Source organism: Pollicipes pollicipes, unplaced genomic scaffold (assembly GCF_011947565.3).
Source record: "Pollicipes pollicipes isolate AB1234 unplaced genomic scaffold, Ppol_2.1 Scaffold_5591;HRSCAF=6616_pilon_pilon_pilon, whole genome shotgun sequence".
Classification (NCBI taxonomy): Eukaryota; Metazoa; Arthropoda; class Thecostraca; order Pollicipedomorpha; family Pollicipedidae; genus Pollicipes; species Pollicipes pollicipes.
This window is the reverse complement of record NW_023596711.1, coordinates 9,858-30,433: the sequence shown is the minus strand read 5'-3', so window position 1 is coordinate 30,433 and position 20,576 is coordinate 9,858. Positions and strand designations below refer to the sequence as shown.

The 20,576-nt window shown below is 52.5% G+C and overlaps 2 protein-coding genes and 1 non-coding gene across 4 annotated transcripts in view; all 3 read right to left on the bottom strand.

Annotated features, from left to right (window-relative positions):
• LOC119102092 (lysosomal alpha-mannosidase) overlaps positions 1-3,207 on the bottom strand; it is a 33,649-nt gene extending 30,442 nt beyond the window's left edge. The window contains exons 1-4 of the mRNA XM_037225456.1: positions 3,001-3,207; positions 1,504-1,606; positions 717-798; positions 152-337 (exon numbers count right to left, since the gene is read on the bottom strand). Coding sequence (XP_037081351.1) covers positions 152-337; positions 717-798; positions 1,504-1,606; positions 3,001-3,072 — 443 coding nt within the window. The 5' untranslated portion in view covers positions 3,073-3,207. The remainder of the gene's footprint in view (positions 1-151; positions 338-716; positions 799-1,503; positions 1,607-3,000) is intronic.
• Positions 3,208-4,906: 1,699 nt separating this feature from the next.
• TRNAV-AAC (transfer RNA valine (anticodon AAC)) lies at positions 4,907-4,979 on the bottom strand. Its single transcript has one exon. It is a non-coding gene; the product is annotated as a tRNA-Val (tRNA).
• A 2,283-nt stretch (positions 4,980-7,262) lies between these two features.
• LOC119102100 (protein odr-4 homolog) lies at positions 7,263-17,114 on the bottom strand. 2 transcript variants are annotated; one of them, XM_037225464.1, is made up of 9 exons: positions 17,075-17,114; positions 15,339-15,467; positions 13,741-13,863; positions 12,619-12,815; positions 11,969-12,137; positions 11,212-11,364; positions 10,411-10,512; positions 8,777-9,065; positions 7,263-8,232 (listed from the first exon to the last, which is right to left on the bottom strand). In XM_037225464.1, exons 2-9 carry the CDS (start codon positions 15,429-15,431, stop codon positions 8,051-8,053), a joined length of 1,308 nt encoding a protein of 435 aa, XP_037081359.1. In that variant the 5' UTR covers positions 15,432-15,467; positions 17,075-17,114; the 3' UTR covers positions 7,263-8,050. The 2 variants fall into 2 exon arrangements, with proteins under 2 accessions (XP_037081359.1, XP_037081360.1); XM_037225465.1 differs by lacking the exon at positions 17,075-17,114 and having other exon boundaries at positions 15,339-15,632.
• Positions 17,115-20,576: the final 3,462 nt, after the last annotated feature.

The window sequence follows — 20,576 nt, the reverse complement described above, 5'->3', positions numbered from 1 at the left end:
CCCTTGATATCACCTCTCCTCGAACAGCACGACCTTCAGAACTCATCTGCCGAGCGGCATGTGTTATCACCTCGTATTGGGAGACCTGCGTTCTTAATCCAGCCAGAGCAGCAACTGTTCTCACGTCACTCCGAGCGACAAATGTTCTCACCTCATGCCGAGCGACATTTGGTCGATGACGGCGTTGTAGTGGACGCAGGCCTCGTCGTTCATGCTCCAGCCGCCGCCGATAAATTCGAGCCGTCCCTCGTTGACGAGGTTCTCCACAGTGGCGATCGTCTGCTTGTCCTGCTGCAGGTACCAGCGCCAGAAGAACGCCGTCTCCACGTATATGAAACTGAGCACCATTGACGTGGGTCAATAAACACACTCAGCTCTCAAAAATTACGTAGAAAGTTTTCGGGTTGGCGTATCAGCATCCCAACGACGTCAGGGGGAGGCTTTCAGCAACTTTTTTTAGACAGCTGCCCCAAAAATTACCTAGAAAGTTTTTGGGTTGGCGAATCAGCATGCGAATGTCAGGGGAGGCCTCCAGCAAAGTTTTTTTTTCTTTAGACAGCTGCCCATCAGCATACAAACTTCATCTAACATTTTGTGGGTTTCTGGCGGAGAGGCGTTTTTTGGATCCAATAAACTGATAAGGTGTCTTGTTCCGATCAGGCGAACAAATTGTCATGATGTTTGTGCACAACGAGGCTTTGGAGGATTGCTCTCACCGTCTTGAAGAATCCTTGACCAGTTCGTCAATGACGGAGTCCAAGATGTACTGGACGCCGGCCCGTTGTATGTCATTCTTGGCTGAAAAAGGAGAACAAAGTTGCGCTGGACGAAACACTAAGGTGAAACATAACATATGGTCTATCGAGCACACGCACATCTAGAAGCATGCTCATGAATTACAGGCACAAAACGACACAAGACACAGATGAACACCTGATTCAATGCGGAGATGAGAAAAAGACGAAATATAGAGGCACAGTGGAAGTGACAGTGGCACACAGTGGACGCAGCATACAGGCACATAATGGACGCAACATACACACGCACAGTGGACACGAAATATAGACGCACATATCGTCGAGCCGTCTAATCAGAGACATCCGATCATTGTGACACTCAGCGAGTTCTTGGCTCAGGACCGTCTCATCAACGGGTTTTGCTTTGTATTCTTTCATGAGGATCCTGCCCCCCCCCCGCGGCAATTTTGGTAAAGGCCCAATTTTTTTTTGCTGCCGGGACACTGCGCAACTGCATAACTAGCATTCTACACAAACAACGTCCATTTGATAGATGGTGCAAAAATGAAGATTATAACCGCTGTTCTGCGAAATAAAGAGTGCTACACTCGTTGAAAAACGCGCTTTGAGAGGGAGGCTAAGTCCGCTACCTTAGACCCGCCACCTCTGCCGACAAACACTGCGAGACCGCCTTCGAGCCCACCACCTCTGCCGACAGACACCCGTGGCCGGTATGCCTCCAGCCCAGTCCCTCATCGCCCTTCACCTCCGTAGAAGTACTGGTCGACGGTCTTCAGCCAGCCCACGTCGTCGTGAGTGTGTGGCACCAGGTGTACGTTCAACATGTCCGGCTTACCCGTCGGACATTTCTGAAACATGACAGAGTGAGGGTACACGTTCAACATGTCCGGCTTACCCGTCGGACATTTCTGAGAAATGACAGAGCGATAACCGAAGGCCACTTCGTGTTTCCGCACGGTACGCAGATATGGAACGCGCGTGGGTATGTATGACTAGGATGGACACAAAAGGAGCTTCAACGATGGTGTACAGACGGAGTGGGTGTGTATGACCGGGGTGGATACAGAAGCAGCTTCCGCGATCGCATATAGACAGAATGGGCATGCATGACCGAAATGGACACAGAAGGAGCTTCCGCGATGGCGTCTTGCTTACAAATTTTAAGAGTGCGTACGCACGACTCACCCATAATGAGACTTACATTAAGTTGCGCGATTTATACGAGCTTGGATCGAAGAAGCCGGTGCTCGTGGGCACGTTCTTTGTGGCAGGTCTGTCTGAACCACGAACTTAACCACGCAAAAAAATGGCCCAGCGGGTGTGCGTTGGAGAAATGACATAGGCTGATAGTTCGTTGTAAACCGTTTAAAAGAAGCGTTACACATTTGCATGGGATTTTGAACTGAAATGGTCGTCTTAAAGGTCATTCAGTGCAGTTTACAGCCCTGCCCTTCTTAAGACCTAAACTTTTCTAGTTTCTGAGCTACACGCCCACGAAGATGTATAGACTGTTTCGGGGAGACAATTTCAAGGTTACCCAGGCATCCATGACGCCATAATGACGTCATTAAAATCCTGCTATTTCATAAGCCCTGCGGCGATCAGGACCATGACAAATATAATTGTCCATTCGTTCATGTCTGACGTTCGTGGGCGCAGTTTCCAGATGCATCGGCCGTCAATAGGCTCTCAGTCAATGTTGTACAAGGTACGATGACATATTGAGGAGGCTACTCAGAAAATAGAGAAATTATGTGGGCTAGAGCAGTCTTTTTCGCTTAATGGAATACCAGTAGTAATAAGTGAGCTTGATTCATCAAATCTGATGCTTGCTTTAATATCTTCAAATGTGGAACATCCCTTTGATGTTAGGTCTTAGAGCCAGTCGCAGAATCATCACACAGGAGTTGCAAAATTTTGCAAAATTAGCTGGAGGAGCTAAGCAGTGAAAATGGAGAAACCTACAAAAAAAAATCCGCCAACAAGCGGGTTTCTCCCCGGCTTTGGCCCACTGTCTTCACAAAGTCGGGGGCGTGGCTGAGGCCCGGACTGAATCGGAGTCTACACCCCGCCATACAGAGTTGTTAGGTCATTGGAAATTGCGCTACCGTTCTCGGTGTTACACAGCCGAAAAGTAGTTGCACCAACTTCGTAAAACCCGGACCTGTGGGGCATTTCGGCGTTCACCAGTATTCCCACGCCCCGCTTCACGCGCGTGGAGCGAAGCGCCACGGGAACTCACGTCATATCCGCAGATCTGCTCTCTGGGAGCGCCCAGGACGACCACCGCCATCGCCAGCATCATCAGCCACATCTTCACTTCCTGGTCGTGACGCCAGCAGCCACAGGTCACGTGTCACGCACGACGTGCCGTCCTCAGGTCACGTGACACACCTGACGCCCTGACCCTGAGACCACGTGCCACGCTCGCCGTCCTGTCCCCAGTCACACGCAGTCCTCGGACTGCCGTCCTCAGAGGACTGTAGTTCTCTGAGCGTGATGCGCGGCTCTGAGCGGCCCCGTCCCGCGACACCCTCTGGACGGTGTCGACGGCTGGGAGGGGAGCGGAGCTTCCGTAGACGCAGGAGGCGAGTCCTGCGGGGTGTCGTATCAGGCACCGGTCGTCTGTACCTTGTTGGATGGAGCGTGAACACCCCTGACCGCTGAACCCGTCCCCGTCCTCCACCCCGCCCCGGTTCCCCAGGTGGAGGCGAGATGCCTGCAGTCACGCTGGTTATCTTGTATCTGTGAGCTGCTGCCTGGCGCCAGGCGTGTTGGTGCACGAGTTCTCAAGCGCCTCCCACTCTGCCGACCTGCATCCGCGCCTGACATGCATCCGCTTGGCCCAGGCTCAGATAGCACGGCGAGACGGCGGCTGTTTTGGTTCTCACCAGCCGTGTGAAGAGGGTCGGAGGAGGGGCAGGGTGTAGGGGACGGCGATGGGTGACAGATGGCGGCGTCGGCAGGGGAGGGGGAGCCCGGGGGCCTCTCTGCGGTGCTACGGTACATATCGCGTCGGCCCTCGGTCGGCCTCTTAGGGAGCCTGCAGCGATCATGGCGCACTGCTCAGCAGAGTGACGTAAGGAGACTCGACTGCGTGGACGCGATCTATGGAGTCAGTGAAAGCTGATGCCGGTCCCAACAGCAGCCGAGTCATGGAGGCCGGCGTCCGGTACCCGCGGCTCACCTAACACGATATTTCATGTCTAGACTACGGCCGGTCACTGCCTTTTTCAGAGAACTTCTCACATCCATCGCCCGTGCACTTTTTCAGAGAACTTCTCACATCCATCGCCCGTGCACTTTTTCAGAGAACTTCTTACATCCATCGCCCGTGCACTTTGAGGAGCCGGGGCGCCAGGCAATGCATCCAGCTGCTGCAGAATATTGCTCTTGGAAATAGGACGTGGATCTAGAAAATGGTTCCAATCTGTAAAGACACTGCCCCTAAAATATGTCAAAAAGTCGTCCAGGCTCGCAGCCTCCGCAAACAATTTAAACATTAAACGTAAACGTAAAGTTACACGCAAACAAAACAACGTAAACGTGTCAAATTTAATGGTTTAACGTTTAAGGCTACAAGAGGAACAACAGGCGGGCTCAGTCAGAGGTTTACAAAGTCCCACACAGAGTCTTAGATCAGAACATTACTAACAGTGATCATCAGTCACTACAAACCTCAGGAACGTGCATAGCCTAAAGGTGTTATTTTAAGCAGTCTTGTGATAAAGTTTGTACGTAGAGCCTAGTCCAGCCTAGGGATTTTTGACATATTTTAGCCAATAAAATCGCTATTTAGCTCCACAACGTCGAGCTAGTCTTGCTAGCCAAATAGTAGATGTGATAATATTGTAGTAGGGACCTACAGAAAAACGAAAATGCACGAAGAGCATTGCAACAGCAGGTAGCGAAAGACCAAGACGCATCGATATCGTGACCCATTCAGTACGGTAATGGCGGTAGGAAAAGAATTTCGCGCCATCAACAATTGAGTACCTTTGTGATGTATTGGGTACTTTTGCGAGTGCTTGTCTGATATTCCATGCCTCATCATCAAGAAATATGAAGCTTTGCTCCCGTGTAAACAGTTACACGCGTCCACTTGCCCACAATGAGCAATGCCCACTTTCCAAATGCGAGAAAACGCGTGTTTCCGCCCGGGATCGAACCGGGGACCTTCCGCGTGTTAGGCGGATGTGATAACCACTACACCACGGAAACACCTGCTGAGGAGCTACCAACTAAACATTATAAACAACGTACCTAAAAATTCCTAAACGTACCTAAAAATAATAATAAAAAAGTAGTCAAAAAATAATAAGTGCGCTAGCAATGCTACATAAAGCTTTGCAATGTGTGTAAACTTTGTCAGTATTTCTTGTGTAATATTTTTAATAAATAAATGAACATCAGCCATCCTACCCACACCCAAGGCGATTTATAGGTACCTGTAATGGTGTGATACTGTAGTCTTCCCGTCGGCGACTCCATGTACTTTTGTGCCCGTGACTATGTGGCGCACACCCGCGGTCGAGCCGAGCTGGGGTGATCAGAGCATCGTTGCAACACCATCACCGCAACACCACGGCCATTCATAAACACGAATGGTGGCAATGTAATGACAGCGTGTAGACGGTTGGAGATGTTGGACGTACCTGTCTGAGATGAACAGCAAGGTATGGTTCCCGAAAAGCTGGTGCTGCCGCGGCCCAGCTGTCCAGCGGTCACAGGCGATATCGGATAAATCGGATATCGATATCGGGTAAACCCGAGGATCACATAAATCTCACCTGCTCAAAACTTTCGACGGCTGCTAAAGGGCTGTCCCTGAACGTGTCAAGCCGCTGAGAAGGCACTCAGACCAACTGGGGACCTGAAGCAGTCACAGGTGAACGGAATGTAGAGCGGCACGACAATGCAAACGTCAGAAGGTGGAGTTGGTGCTGGAGCTAGCAAGAGATTAGGCGCAGCCCAGACCAGGAATATGACCAAATAACATGTCATTTATCTGCAATGGCTGCAATTTACAAGACAATTCCAGGGTCGAGCATAGAAGTGTTTAATTGGAGCGACGTAAATTGTTGTGAGCTACTAGAAACGGCACTTCTTTTGCAACATGCTTGCAACAGCCACATGCATTAGAGAGAAGAAAAAAAATTGTAAATAAGCTCGGGCCTAAGCGACTGCCGCACTGGTGATAAGTTTAGGGCAGTTGTTGTTCGCAATGATGAAATTGAGGTCAACAAAATTGCTGCAGTCAGCTTCTTGCTTATTCTTAAGATGTTCGTATCGCGAGTGAGGTAGTTACTGGTGCCATTTCCATCTCGTCAGTGATACTGTGCCCTCACACAGCATTTCGGGCTGTGGTTTTTAGGCCACCTCCATGTGCGTTGAGCCCCCTATTCCAGGTGAGTGACGTTCGGCCCCGGGCTCCAGATGGGTGACGTCCGGCCCAGAACCCCAGATGAGTGACGTCCGGCCCAGAACTCCAGATGAGTGACGTTCGGCTCCGAACTCCAGATGAGTGACGTTCGGCCCCGAACTCCAGATGAGTGACGTTCGGCCCCGAACTCCAGATGAGTGACGTTCGACCCCCAAAGCCAGGTGAGGAATGTCGTCAAATGTTCGGAATTTAACCATGTATCTATACGCCACAATTAGAAAATTATGTGGTCATTTCATGCTTTGAAAACGTGAATGAACCGCAAATGTTAACCCTCACCGATTCCGTTCATCGCTTTTTTTCAAGACGCGGATTGGTAGGGGGTTCGATGCGACCCCTACCATTTCCTAGCTAAGAAAGGCAGAGCACCGCAGAAAAACGGCGGATTTGTCGTGGTGAGATCTGCTGATCGGTAGCAAGCTTGTTTCTAGATCAATAACTGGCCGCAATGTCAGGTTAAAGGCCAATTCGTTCTCCAAATCGGACCATTTCAGCTTCACATGCTAAAATGTGCGAAACCATAGCGCAAATTAGCGCGCAACTCACACACATCTGACCCTTGTCGTATCTTCGAGTACACCGGCCCCCGCGGGTCACTGCCGGATTCGTACCACAGCCGCCCGCCACCCGCAACGGCCGCGCATCGCCGCGCGGTGTTCCGAAAAACCAGAAGTCAGAGGCGCTTTATGGTGTCAACACACACGAAGTGATGCCCCGTGAGCTACCGAAATTCGGGTATAGTCACACGATATGCTGGAAAAATATCGTAAAAGACTTGGGATTCTGCATCGACCCTCTCATTTCTGCCAGAGCGAGAGCTAGCACCGCTATTGGAAACAACGCCGAGTTATCAGTTATGGCTAGCTGGGCTATGACTTCCGATATATATATATATATATATATATATATATATATATATATATGTATTGGAAGTCATATACATATATATGACTATGACATATACAAGATACATCTATATACATGATCATAAACATTACTCTGTTTAGCACTACTGTGTTTAAACATAACTGGAACAATGCATTAGGGCTGATGCAGAAAAATTGTCCAAAACCTTGTATTCACATTTGAATACCACAAACTCTGTCACGACGGAGCACTGAAACCCTCACAATCAACAAATGTATAGAAAATATCCAATTCCCACTCAACAATAGGCCATCAAACCCACACCGCTTCCCAATAAAGTACTGTCACTACAGATCGAGGCCCATCGCAACCATGTTGTCATTTCCAAGGTCACAGGTGCAGTGCGGCCCCGACCGCTGTGGCGCACGCGCTCCGGCACATCCCGACCAGCACACGAGAGCGGCACCACGGGAGCCGTCCGACAGTGACGTCAAAATGACGTCACACTCGGCGGGCGCGCCTTCGGAGGCCCGGTCTGCCAAAGTTCCCGCAGGAATGGCGTCGAATGCGTTCGTGTCGCTCACAGCCGCTCCTCACCCAACGCGCAACACACGGCCTCTCGCCGATGTCTGGTAGTGTGACGGTGTGATGTCATGCCAGTGTGACGTCAGTGTGTGTTAGGTGGCAGCCGAGGCGACCGGCTTCTCCACGTCAGACACCAGACGAACATGTCCAGGACTGGCGGGCATTACTGTGGCCGGGCTGAATAGACGAGTCAGCTCGAAATGCGTCACGTCACTGGTGTCCAGACGGACGCGGGCCAATCAGATTCACCGCACGCCTGACGTCACTGGTGCTCAGTCGGACGTGAACCAATCAGATTCACACCACTGGTGTCGCCCCAGCGGGCACGGACCAATCATCTAGTCCCAGACACCACCGCGCACAGCCGAGCCAATCAACTCCACCCCTCTCGCTGACGTCAATGCTGTCCGGGCGAGCGCGGACCAATCAGCGCGAGGGACGAGACAAGGATGCCGACGGCGGCGATAGCGACGGCCAACAGCAGGTGGAGCCAGCTGCAGCGTGCGCCGCCCGACTGGAGCTCGCGCAGGTCATCCAGCGCGCCGGCCGCCGATGAGCACTCCGAGTGGGCCCGCTCCTCTGCCGGCGGAGGGGTCCGAGTCAGACGTGCCCGCCAGGCCACGGGACGACAGGGTGACGCCGGTGGAGCACGACACACACCGACCGACAAACAGGGTTGTGTTTTCTGTGGCGCGTAGTTCTGCGTAACATTTCCATCCAGTGGGGACTTCTTAACTGCCAATTTGACTAGTTTTCACCATCATGACCAAACTTTGGCTACAGCAGCACAGAAAGTAATTACATACATAAAGCGGAGCAAATCCGTTGGACATAAAGTCCGCCTGGGTGTATCCGTGGGACAGTTCAGCATCTGATTTATATAGAACACAGGCGAGCCCTAAAAGAGAAAGCGGGCCGAAGTTTTGTCACACCTGTTGCGCACAGCAGGCTCCACCTTTCTCAGGACCCAGTGGACGATACATAAGAGACCTCATCCCGCCCGCTCTCAGAAAACATCGTCGCTCCCCCCTCCCCCCCCCCCCCCCCCCCACTCACTAGCCACCCGGCGTCAGATCTCCCTCACCAGCCCCCTGACGTCGGACCCGCCCGCTCCCGTTCTCACCGGAGGGCGTCTCGACCGTGTCCATCACGTCCCCGGGCTGCAGCTCCAGGCCGAACAGGTCCTGGAACGTCTGCAGACTGTCGGCGGCCGTGTCGCCCGGGAACAGGTAGTCGGACGCGTGCAGCTGCGAGGGCGCGAGCGGCGCCAGCACCCGCCGCGGCGGCTCGTGCAGCACCGTCGCCGACTCGTCGCTCGGCTGCTCCTCCACCAAGCTGTCACAATGCATCTGGCAGCGTGCCAGCAGCGAGCGCCGCGTGTCCCGGCTCAGGGCCGACACGGCCTCGGCCACCTGGGAGGGGGCGGGAGGGGGGGGGGGGTTAGGAAGCCGCAGCCCCACCTGTTAAGGCAGCTTCAGTACCCAGGCTAAGGCAATTAAGATTATATGGCGATATCTATATATATATATATATATATATATATATATATATATATATATATATATTATATATCTATATCTATATCTATACACTGGTACGTACAACACAAATGAAGCATGGCTAATCAAAGTAAGATAGATTACTTATTAATTAAAGTAAGACAGAATCCTATTTTTACTTTGGTACATATAGAGCGTAACCATAACGGGAGCACTACAAAGACAGAAACATATTGTCACAACCGTATCAACAGTGCTTACCGCCCACCACCTAATAGTTCAAGGGTCGTATCATAATTTGTTTGCCTGTTTAGGGCTAGAGAGAGTTCGTTAATGATTATACTTTCCCAAATTTGAAGGCGTCTTCTGTCGTTGCACGTCAATGAAATGACAGTGTTGCCTGTCAGTTATTGTGTCAATGACCTGTCGTCGTTTATAACTGAAATATGCTGGTGACCATCGCGAGACCACGGCAAGATAAGGACAAGGTGAAGAGCTTCTTTCATGCTCCCTCATATAAACGCGTGGAAGACTGAAAGATCGAAGAAATGGGAGTGAAAGGTTGCTAAGCGGCGCTCTCACAGAACCAACGGTGATGTTCCGCTTGGCACCGTGTAATGACAGGGCAGGGAGTCACCAGACTGGAAGGCCGTTGTTTCGGACGGCGCGCGCACGATCTCGATCCCCTCCGGGGCTCTCCGTGAGGCAATGTGCCGTCTCCGTTACACGGGACGGCGCGCGCACGATCTCGATCCCCTCCGGGGCTCTCCGTGAGGCAATGTGCCGTCTCCGTTACACGGGACGGCGCGCGCACGGTCTTGATCCCCTCCGAGGCGCTCCGTGAGGCAATGTGCCGTCTCCGTTACACGGGACGGCGCGCGCACGATCTCGATCCCCTCCGAGGCGCTCCGTGAGGCAATGTGCCGTCTCCGTTACACGGGACGGCGCGCGCACGGTCTTGATCCCCTCCGAGGCGCTCCGTGAGACAATGTGCCGTCTTCGTTACACGCTGAGGGACGGGTGGCCCTGCTGGCCGGACTGCGGCTGTACTTCAGCCGGCCGGGACTGCTGACACTAAGCCTAGCTGCGCCTTCAGCTTTCGCTCCACAACAGCTCCCCACAGCCTCCGCCCCGGAGACGCCGCACCACCGCCGCCGCGGCCGTTGCGTCTCGGCACGCGGCTGGTGGACGGGCTGGTGGACGGGCTGGTGCACGGGCTGGTGCGCGGGCTGGCGCGCAGCGGGCGGCCGCAGCCTACCGTCGCCTTGGTGTGGAGGTACGCCAGGCAGTGGACCCGGCCGCTGACCCGGATGACGGCGTCCGCAGGCTCCAGCAGCTTCTCGGCCGGCGCCGTCTTCGCCTGAGGAGGAGCCCCACTGGCGTCACGCGGGCAGACTGCGTGTTTCGCCGTCCTGGCGTGCGACGTCCACAGACAGACCGCACCCTCAGTCTGAGCGCCGCTCCCTGACCGGTCCGGTCCGCGCCACCTGACGCGTCGCCCCACACAGACAGCTGGCGCCACCATCCGTGATGCCCCTCAGCCCTGTGCTCAATGAGTCGCAAGGGATACTAAGCGATCAGACACTGCGTCCCTAGCACGTGACAGACTTAGGCGGCCTTGAGCATGAGCAGGCTCCCCATTGCCACGGCACGAGACCATGCCCCCCATTGTCACGGAACGACACCATGCCCCCCCCCCCCCCCCACACTGTCACGGCACAAGACCATGCTCCTCATTGTCACCGCACGAGACCATGCTCCTCCATTGTCACGGCGCCAGACCACGCTCCGCATTGTCACGGCACCAGACCACGCTCCGCATTGTCAAGGCACCAGCCACACCCTCCATTGTGCCCATGTCACGGCACCAGGCCGTGCGCTCTCCTTATCAGCGAGATACTGATCGGTCGTGTTACAGACCATGTCTCTCCGACATGTCGATCGTCATGTAGCCCTCGGCGCTCATGGGCGCGCAGCACCCACGCTAACACGCTTTCGTCTCTTCCCACCACACCGGACGGGCCACGGGCCGAGCCGATCCCACAAGCCGTCCACCCACCGTGTCATAGAGTAGGTCCAGCGCGAAGGTGCGGCCGGCACCCTTCCCGGGCCGGCCCTCGTCGGCGGCCAGCGGCGCGTCGGACGCCGCCATACGGCCGTCTACCAGACACGTTGAGTCGGACAGCGACGCCAACAACGGCTCCAGAGACATCTGGCGGAGCGATGGCGAGGTTCGAGTGTCAAACCAGCCCGCAGGTGACGATTGGTTCCTTATAACTCGAGCTACATTCCTTCCTTCATTCTCAAATTATTTGCAGGCTTGGTACATCCGTCGCACGTAAATATGACATCTACACAGCATCGGGCACTCACAACATACATTCCATGTTCAGCATCCTCGTTAGCATCTGGCTGAAACATGAAATCTGGCGCGATCCAAACACAGAAGACTTGCACCTGTGCCCCTTGTAGAAGCACTCTACATCGTGACCTCACTATTACCCTATCTGACCCAACCACCCTATCCTTTGTCTTCCTTCATCCTACATCCTCGCGGATCCACGCCTGTCCGGGGCAGGCTGTATGCGATGGCCACGAGCATGCCCTGAACATGCCCCTACCCGATGTCTGACCACGCCCCTGCATACCACATCTGAACACGCCCACACCCCTGCATACTAAAGTTTGAACTGTTCAGACATTGTTGGTAGGGACGTGTTACACGCCCCTGCCTACCATAATCTGTCTATCCACGCCCCTACCCACCTTGTCTGAACACGCCACCGCCCGTCACGTCTGAACCTGTGCCCGCTCACCATGATCTGTCTGAACATGGTGGTCTCGGCGGCGAGCGGCGCCACGCCGGCCGTCACGTCCAGGAACAGCTCCGACTGCACGCGGTGCCAGCGCACCTCCTGGAAGCGCCACTCGGCCGGGCGCAGCGACGCCGTAAGGTTCGAGAGCTCCAGAGACCGGCACGTCACCCTGCCGACGCGGGGGCGGCCCGGTCAGGTCACGCCAGGTACGGCCTAAGAATTCCACAACATGGCATGCCAACCAATGACAGAGGGCCAGCATGGATCAGGGCTGGAGAGCTCCACAGGGTGGCATGTCAAAAATAACAACAACCAATGACAGAGGGTTCAGTCATGTCGGTTGGGGTTGACGTCATGCAGAAATAACAAAAGGCCCCACCAAATGAAAACAGTTCCATTAATGTAATGCTACACCGCATAATCTTAGATGTAACGTGGTAATATGCACAAACCAAATAGCACAGTTCCACTTGATGAATGAGATCTGACTGAAAAGTCGGATGGCTTCCACATGGAACACAAAAACCGATTCCCTTCCCACCCTTCCCAAGCACAGTAAGCATGTGATAGGAGATTTTCGACCGACTTCTACCGCCAGATTTATACAACTCCAAACGAACACCGGCCGTGTGCGCGCGCGAAGGCCTTACTTATTGGTCCTCGGGTCAACGGCGGCCACCAGCCGCTCCTCGGCCTCGCGGTCGTGCAGCTGAGGTAGTTTGTCGAGCGCCCGGTAGATGGCATTGAGCGCTGTGCGCAGCTGCGCCTCCTGCGTCTTCAGAACGTCCGCGCCACCCACCACAAACAGGCCCAGGATGTCGAGCCCGCCCGGCAGCAGCTGGATCACCTGCGGAAGACGAAGTCACGTCACAGCCCGGTCGGCTGAGTCTGGAATGTTGCGGGTCAGGGATCGATTCCAGGCCGACAATGTTGACGTCGGATGACGATGGGCCGTCAAAATCTCCGGCGCCCGCGCAGCAATTCACATCGTGCACCCTTCAACAAATATGCGACGCACTGTGACGATGATCGCGATCGCATCATAATCAGCCCCGACTACCACCTTTCGCGCGAACATTCACTGATTGAAGTTATATCTCCCAAGTGAATCCTCTTAAGCTGTGATTAATCTCCAGACAGTGATAGCTCCTCAGCTGAACGCAAAATAATCGCATTTAACAACAGCAGTTGCGACCCCTGAACTCAACTGCAGTTTCGCGTCAGGGTTATCTTAATACGCGACCGTCGTTTTCACTAACCGCGTGCGTTGGTGCTATCATCCCTGCTGGTACTTTAGCCGTTGTCATTCACTCGATGTGACTGTTTCGTCAGTAACTCCAGAAGACAAAATGCCAAATAAACCTGATGTTAAAACGCATCCTCGAAAGACGAGCTGCAAGCCTCCATCCTCGCCTGAGCCGCTGGCAGGTGAGCAGCGAGCTCCGCGCACTTTGACAAGTGCTTGGCTCAACCCCTTACAACGCCGGGCTCACCTGCTTGGCGTGCCTGGCAACGCCGGACTCACTTGCTTGGCAACGGCGGGCTCACTTGCTTGACATGCTTAGCAACAACAAACTCACCCGCTCAGCACGCTTAGCAATGCCAGGCTCACCTGCCTGGCATGCTTGGCAATGGTGGGCTCACTTGCTTGGCATGTTTGGCAACAGCAAGCTCACCTGCTTGGCATGCTTAACAATGCCAGGCTCACCTGCCTGGCATGCTTGGCAATGGCGGGCTCATCTGCCTGGCATGCTTGGCAATTGCGGGCTCACCTGCTTGGCGTGCTTGGCGACCCAGACATCGCTGACGGTTCCCGTCGGCCGAACACTCGCCGTGTCGGTCGGCTCGGGAGGCGTCCTCGAGAGGTGCACCACCAGAGCCCGCCCGGCCGTGTTCTGGGGTCACAGGGCGGGTCACGGTCAGGGGCAGCTGTGACAATGACGGGTGCACCACCAGAGCCCGCCCGGCCGTGTTCTGGGGTCACAGGGCGGGTCACGGTCAGGGGCAGCTGTGACAATGACGGGTGCACCACCAGAGCCCGCCCGGCCGTGTTCTGGGGTCACGGGGCGGCTCATGGTCAGAGGCAACTGTGACAATGACGGGTGCACCACCAGAGCCCGCCCGGCCGTGTTCTGGGGTCACAGGGCGGGTCACGGTCAGGGGCAGCTGTGACAATGACGGGTGCACCACCAGAGCCCGCCCGGCCGTGTTCTGGGGTCACGGGGCGGCTCATGGTCAGAGGCAACTGTGACAATGACGGGTGCACCACCAGAGCCCGCCCGGCCGTGTTCTGGGGTCACGGGGCGGGTCATGGTCAGAGGCAACTGTGACAATGACGGGTGCACCACCAGAGCCCGCCCGGCCGTGTTCTGGGGTCACGGGGCGGGTCATGGTCAGAGGCAGCTGTGACAATGACGGGTGCACCACCAGAGCCCGCCCGGCCATGTTCTGGGGTCACAGGGCAGGTCACGGTCAGGGGCAGCAGTGACAATGACGGGTGCACCACCAGAGCCCGCCCGGCCGTGTTCTGGGGTCACGGGGCGGGTCACGGTCAGGGGCAGCTGTGACAATGACGGGTGCACCACCAGAGCCCGCCCGGCGGTGTTCTGGGGTCACAGGGCGGGTCACGGTCAGGGGCAGCTGTGACAATGACGGGTGCACCACGAGAGCCCGCCCGGCGGTGTTCTGGGGTCACAGGACAGGTCATGATCAGGGGCAGCTGTGACAATGACGGGTGCACCACGAGAGCCCGCCCGGCGATGTTCTGGGGTCACAGGGCGGGTCACGGTCAGGGGCAGCTGTGACAATGACGGGTGCACCACCAGAGCCCGCCCGGCGGTGTTCTGGGGTCACAGGGCGGGTCACGGTCAGGGGCAGCTGTGACAAGGACAGGTGCACCACCAGAGCCCGCCCGGTGGTGTTCTGAGGTCACAGGACAGGTCATGATCAGGGGCAGCTGTGACAAGGACGGGTGCACCACCAGAGCCCGACTGACAGTGTTCTGGGGCTATGACATGGTCAAGTTAAGCCACTTCATGTTAGCAACAGTCATACTTTACCAGGGTCATTTGCCTGTTAGTGGGAATGCAATTCGCTAGCAACAAGCTAAATGAACAAATGAGAACAATTGTAGCGATTGAATTTTCTGGTCTTTATATTCAATGAATAACTTTCGACCAAGGTCTATAGCAAAGTGTCCAGGGAACTTATTTGTGTCCCAGAATGCTATGATGTGAAAATTCTATACACCAACAGCTTGGAATGAATTAGTGGATCATATGTATCTCACTTAACCACAGGCAAAATACATTTGATGAAAACACTTTGCTTTATGTTTCAGCCCCACCAGTAACACTCCAGATAACCTTACCTGGCCAACAATAAGGCCATACTTGGCCCCTGAGGATGCCAGAGTCCTGGGGCTGGACTCCAAGGCCTTTTCAGCTACTATAAGTCGTCCCATTCTAGCTCCCTAGACAGCTACTTCACTGTTTAAAGCCTGTAAAAATAAAAGTTAATGTATCATATATGCATGCTTTTTGTCATCATACATCTTTCAAACCTCTCCTCTTTGGTACTTGATTTAAAATTCAACTTCTGGAGAAAGAGAAGCATGGTAAAGACTCTGGAACAAGCACTTTTTCATGAGCATAGAACAGCAATTGAGCCACTATAACCAAGCCTAGACATAATGTATAAAAAGCACACCAACATTACATGACATCACAAAACAACAGGGTTCATACAGTCACCACTGTCTCTGAAATACTGCCAGCCCAAGCAAAATTCTGGCAAACTTGCCCATTGTCTGCTGTAAATGTATTGGAGGGGCAGATGATCCCCAACCACCCACCCCACCACCTTATCTACATCTGTTATATACAACAAGACATTTGAGAGCAGCTTGTGTTATGTAAAAAGGTTTGCTACTGAGTTTTAATTCATGACCTGTCAACAGTGCTAGGAACAGGTGGCTTCAACTGCTCCCTGCATATATTGCTTTCCCTTTCAGAGGTGGGATGGGTTGTGCATGCATAGTTATCACATAGCAACTCTGATAGCCAAGGTCATGTAAGCTGCCTTTGTGATGTTCTGACTGTGACTAATGATTGTAACCTGTTGAGTGGAATATCCCTTTGATTTAGGATAAACATAGCATAGTATATGAAAATAAATAAAATAAAATGACCATGGAGGTACATAATGGCTATCTCTGGTGGCATATTTTTATTTTTAGCTGGGAAGCTCCTGCCCACTCAAAAGCAGGGGGTCAAATTTCAATGGGCAACTTTTGAGGGTACATTTAGCCGCTTCACCCTATCCAGGCCACTCTCAAACCTTAATCTGTTGGGACTACACTCTGCCATTCACATTCAGGGTTCATACAAAGAGCAAAGTGTGGAGGCCCAACAAAATTGACAGGGGTCCCAGACCTGAGAAGCTGGCTGGTTAGGAAAAATTTCATGGTGAGGCAAAATGATCCAACAAAATGCATGTTAATAATGAATCCATATGTCTTTGACATTTCCAGTGCTTGAAAAGAGTGCATGATGATGTGCACAGTCAATTAGAAAACAACTAACTCTAAAGCACACATTTGTTCACCACTGCAATACTAGCTTAACACAAGCCAAAACGGGTATTTTGATCTCATTGGTTTGGCCGCTGCTAGTCAAAATGGGAAAACAATGGTGGCAGGCACCTCACATTTAATAGAGATTGTATAGGCTTTATGGTCTATCACATACTGCACCACACTCCTGTGGTTGATACAATAGTGTATATGCAGACTATATAGCGTATTTAACTATTAGCGATTTAGGATTTATTAAAGATTTAATGATAAGGCGATTATAGCATCTATGTGCAGATTATAGCGTATTTTAACAGCTAGGTTTACACAAGATGATTCAGGGAAGATACGGATATGGACAGTCGATACTGTAGACGTAGGCATCCCATAACGTAACACGGCCTGAATCAGCTCAGTGTAGACCGTTGACCAAACATCTGGAATCTGTATGTGCAACAATCATTTATGAATATCTCTACTGCCTTCAATTAGCTTTATGCGCCGTAACATGATCGTATGACTCTCATCTGTACCTATCACCGCGACACCCAACTCCTACAGCTGACGCGCTACCTTGCGGACCAGCTGTCAGCTGATTATGCGAATTCACCAGTTGACCCTTCTAGCTGTACGATGACGTCACAAAATTACAAAATCGCTGCCAATCTGAAACCCGTTCTTTATTGGTGAATTGAAGCCCATTCCCTACTTTTGAGTGAGCCATTTCGTACCCATGATATCAAGGCCAAAGCCCATTCCATACTCTTCCAAGAGAAGTAAGTGCGTTTGCTTTCAAGTAAGTCTTCGCTGTTGACAAAATCATGGCTCCAGTGAGGTTCGGTTGGCGTCCGGACTCTCCGGACCCCAGAAAACCTGAAATGCGGGGATTCGGGAAGATCCAAAGCATGTGGGTTCAGCGACACCAGCGCCCTTTGGAAAGGCTGTTAGGCTTGCGCAGCGCGAAAAGTAGCTGCAATGAATGGGAAACGCCCAAAAAGAGATTATTTACCAAAATAGATGACAACAACAAAGTCCGCAATCTGGGTGCCCGGTAGGTCCCATTTGGAAACCCTGGTGCCCCTCGGGCCGTTCAGTGAGTATTTGCTGGCGGCCAGGGGCAGTAGTGCTGGGCAGGACACTGGGGAAGGGGCACTGGCCATTCTAGCCACTGAAGGCCATCTGGACTTTCAACGTTCCATCAGAGCACCAGAGCACCATCAGAGTCCCGATTCCAAGGGACCTCGGGATGTCGTTCGTAGTTCAAGAACGCCAAACACAATCAGTCCAGTGTCAGCCTTGCGATCGCTCTCAAGCAGGACAAGGTCTAGTCTCGTAAATGCCACTTAAAGGACCTCTGGTGTCTGAGGCGATGAGCGATCAGGGGCTGAGTTAGTCAGGGAACTCACAGTGCATAACAGGGATCCTATGTTGTCGAGAGGATCACTTGCTGGGCAAGGATAGCTCGGGACGGCGCCCCGAATGTTAGACGGCATCTTGTGTTGGTCGAAGCACACGAACAACGCAAGGATACATGAGAAATGATACTGAAAGTTTCCACAATGAGACGATGGAAGGCCCATGCCAGAGGGCCCCAGTGTCGACCTCTGCCCCGGTTCCGCTCGTGGCCGATCACCTGAAATGGAGCCTCTTTGCAAATTATTTAACCTCGTACGCCAGTAAGGGGTCCGTTGTGAGTCCAAAGGGGCCCGCGTTGAACCAGAGCTGGCTGTTTTGGTCAGAGTTTTTCCTGCGCCAGGAAGTGAAATGATGTATGCTATTGTCATCTGAGGGCTCCTGATCGTCCGGAGGCTCGCTAGAATGAAACCAGTTAGAATCCTGAACTTCGACGGAAGGTCCCTTCAGCCCCTAAGTGCGAAAAGTAATAATGATAAAATAAGGTGAGAGCTTCCTTACCAAAACAGAAGCTTAAACGATACCCTAGAACCCTCGGGCTGTCCACAGCAGTGAGCTCCTGGTAACTAGGGACATTTCGGTCGCTGAAGGGCCCCCTTCGTCACTTAGTATCTCTACCGCTTTTCAAATTTCATGCTGTCCATTGTGGGGATCTCGAACTAAGCAGGGGCTTGTTGGCTGTTAAGGGTTCAAATGATTGCTCAGGAATCTCTGTGTGTACAGTGCTCTTCTGGCTGTTCATGGGTTGTTTCAGCTCCCCAGAGTTCTTTTGCCCACTGAGAAACCATTGGTCATTGTGGGGTCATTAAGCCACTGGCCACTGTGGGACCAGCGACCTCCCTGCTGTGCCCACTGGCTTTTTATTTGCGCGTTCTCAACACACAAGACAGCCCTCTTCAGCGCAGTTTAATGGCTGGTGAAATGGGTAGATCGGCATGCATTTTTAAGGTAGCACAAGAGTAAACCAAACGCAACTAGTCGGAAAACTGGGCTTATATAGGGGAGAGCAGTTACCATTCCTGACTTTTCACCTCTACCAATGGTAGGCATGGCCCCTTGGCCCCTCCCTCTTCCCCTGTTCCTACAGACATCGTAAGACGTCTTAAGACACTGTTCCGCCCTCCACGTTGAAAACGCTACTCCAGAGGTTGCAGAAGACAATTATTTGGCTGCAAAAACGCATCATTGAGCTCTTTTTTTGTTTTCACACGCGCCTGGGTGGCCGGCTGGATGCCCTTTGGTTGGGGGGGGGGGGGGGGAGGGAGTCAATTTGAGCTCTCCCACTGAGATTTCGAGAACTACGCGAGCTAGATGCACCAAATTCACTGGGTATGTTGACCTGTACGTGAACTCACTTAGGTCAAAGTTTTAGGTTCCTAAGTCATGACCTTTGGGTCAAATAAGGTCAAACAAGAACAAACTCCAGGTTGGTCTCCAAAGTGCCCCAGAACATAGATAACTGTTTCTAAGCAAAAGGTCATGCTTTAAGATAAGTGACCTTGTTTGACCTTTTGAAGGTTATGGTGACCAAAATCATCCAAGACTGCTATGAGTTTTACATTTGAATAAGCGACAAAGATTACGCTAGGCAGTGTGCTCCGAAAAACCAAATGTTGACCTGGCTCATTTTAGGTTAATTGCCTATACTTGCCTCAAAGAAGTCCTTGGAAAACGTAGAATGCGGTCCTTGCTATTCATAAATTTGAAATGATCACCAGCAACTATCCCATACAGCAAACCTAGAGCAATAAAGCAGGTTGGCTTTGACCTTGGTCTGACCTTCATACCTGACCCTAGCTCAATGCAGTTTTCTCATTCAGTTGTTTTGCTGTCTAAGAAAGCATTTCAGAGATGTATGGATGTGTCTAACACTCCGTTGTTGCATCAGATTGAACAATTCCCAAGAAATTGGCTTCGCTGAAACCATGGCCTGACTTTGACCTGCCATAGATCAGCGACCTTACGAGGTAAATATAAATTGTTTTCATCAAACGACCTGCTATTTAATCTTCCACAGCTATGGAAAATTTGGCGCCGCGCCGCGCTGAAACCATTCTGGAAAAGCCTTTGGGGGGGGGTCAATTTGACCCCCAGGCGTGTTAAAAATGAGGAAAAGTGGCGCCATGAAGGCTGAGCTTTATGCCAGCAATGTGTTCCGGATCTCTCAGAAACGGTAGGCCTCGAGAATCTAGCGTGATTCTACAACCACGCTTTCCTCCATATCACCCTTTTACGGTAATGAAACTCACAGTTGTGAGCCACCCTCAAACAGTCGGGCGGCAGAAACATGTGGCGCCGAATTAAGCCAGCTAACGCCGTGCAGGGGCGTCCCCGTACCAACTCAGCATATGGCCCATGGCTTAAGTACGAGATTCACACGGCCACTGGTCACCAATGACGGTTGGTGGGTGGGCATGCAATTAGCTTATTTTGTCAAATACTCTTGATCATTTGGCCCAAATTTGCTGAAGTGGTCCTCATGTCTGCTTCAAGAAGGCGTTGTACATAGGTGCCATGGTTTGCTGACTGGAGAATGACTTCTGAAGGTATGCACTATTTTTAACACAGGAATACTCTAAACTGCATAGCCAGTAACTATGAGCTAGATATAGATATTTAACA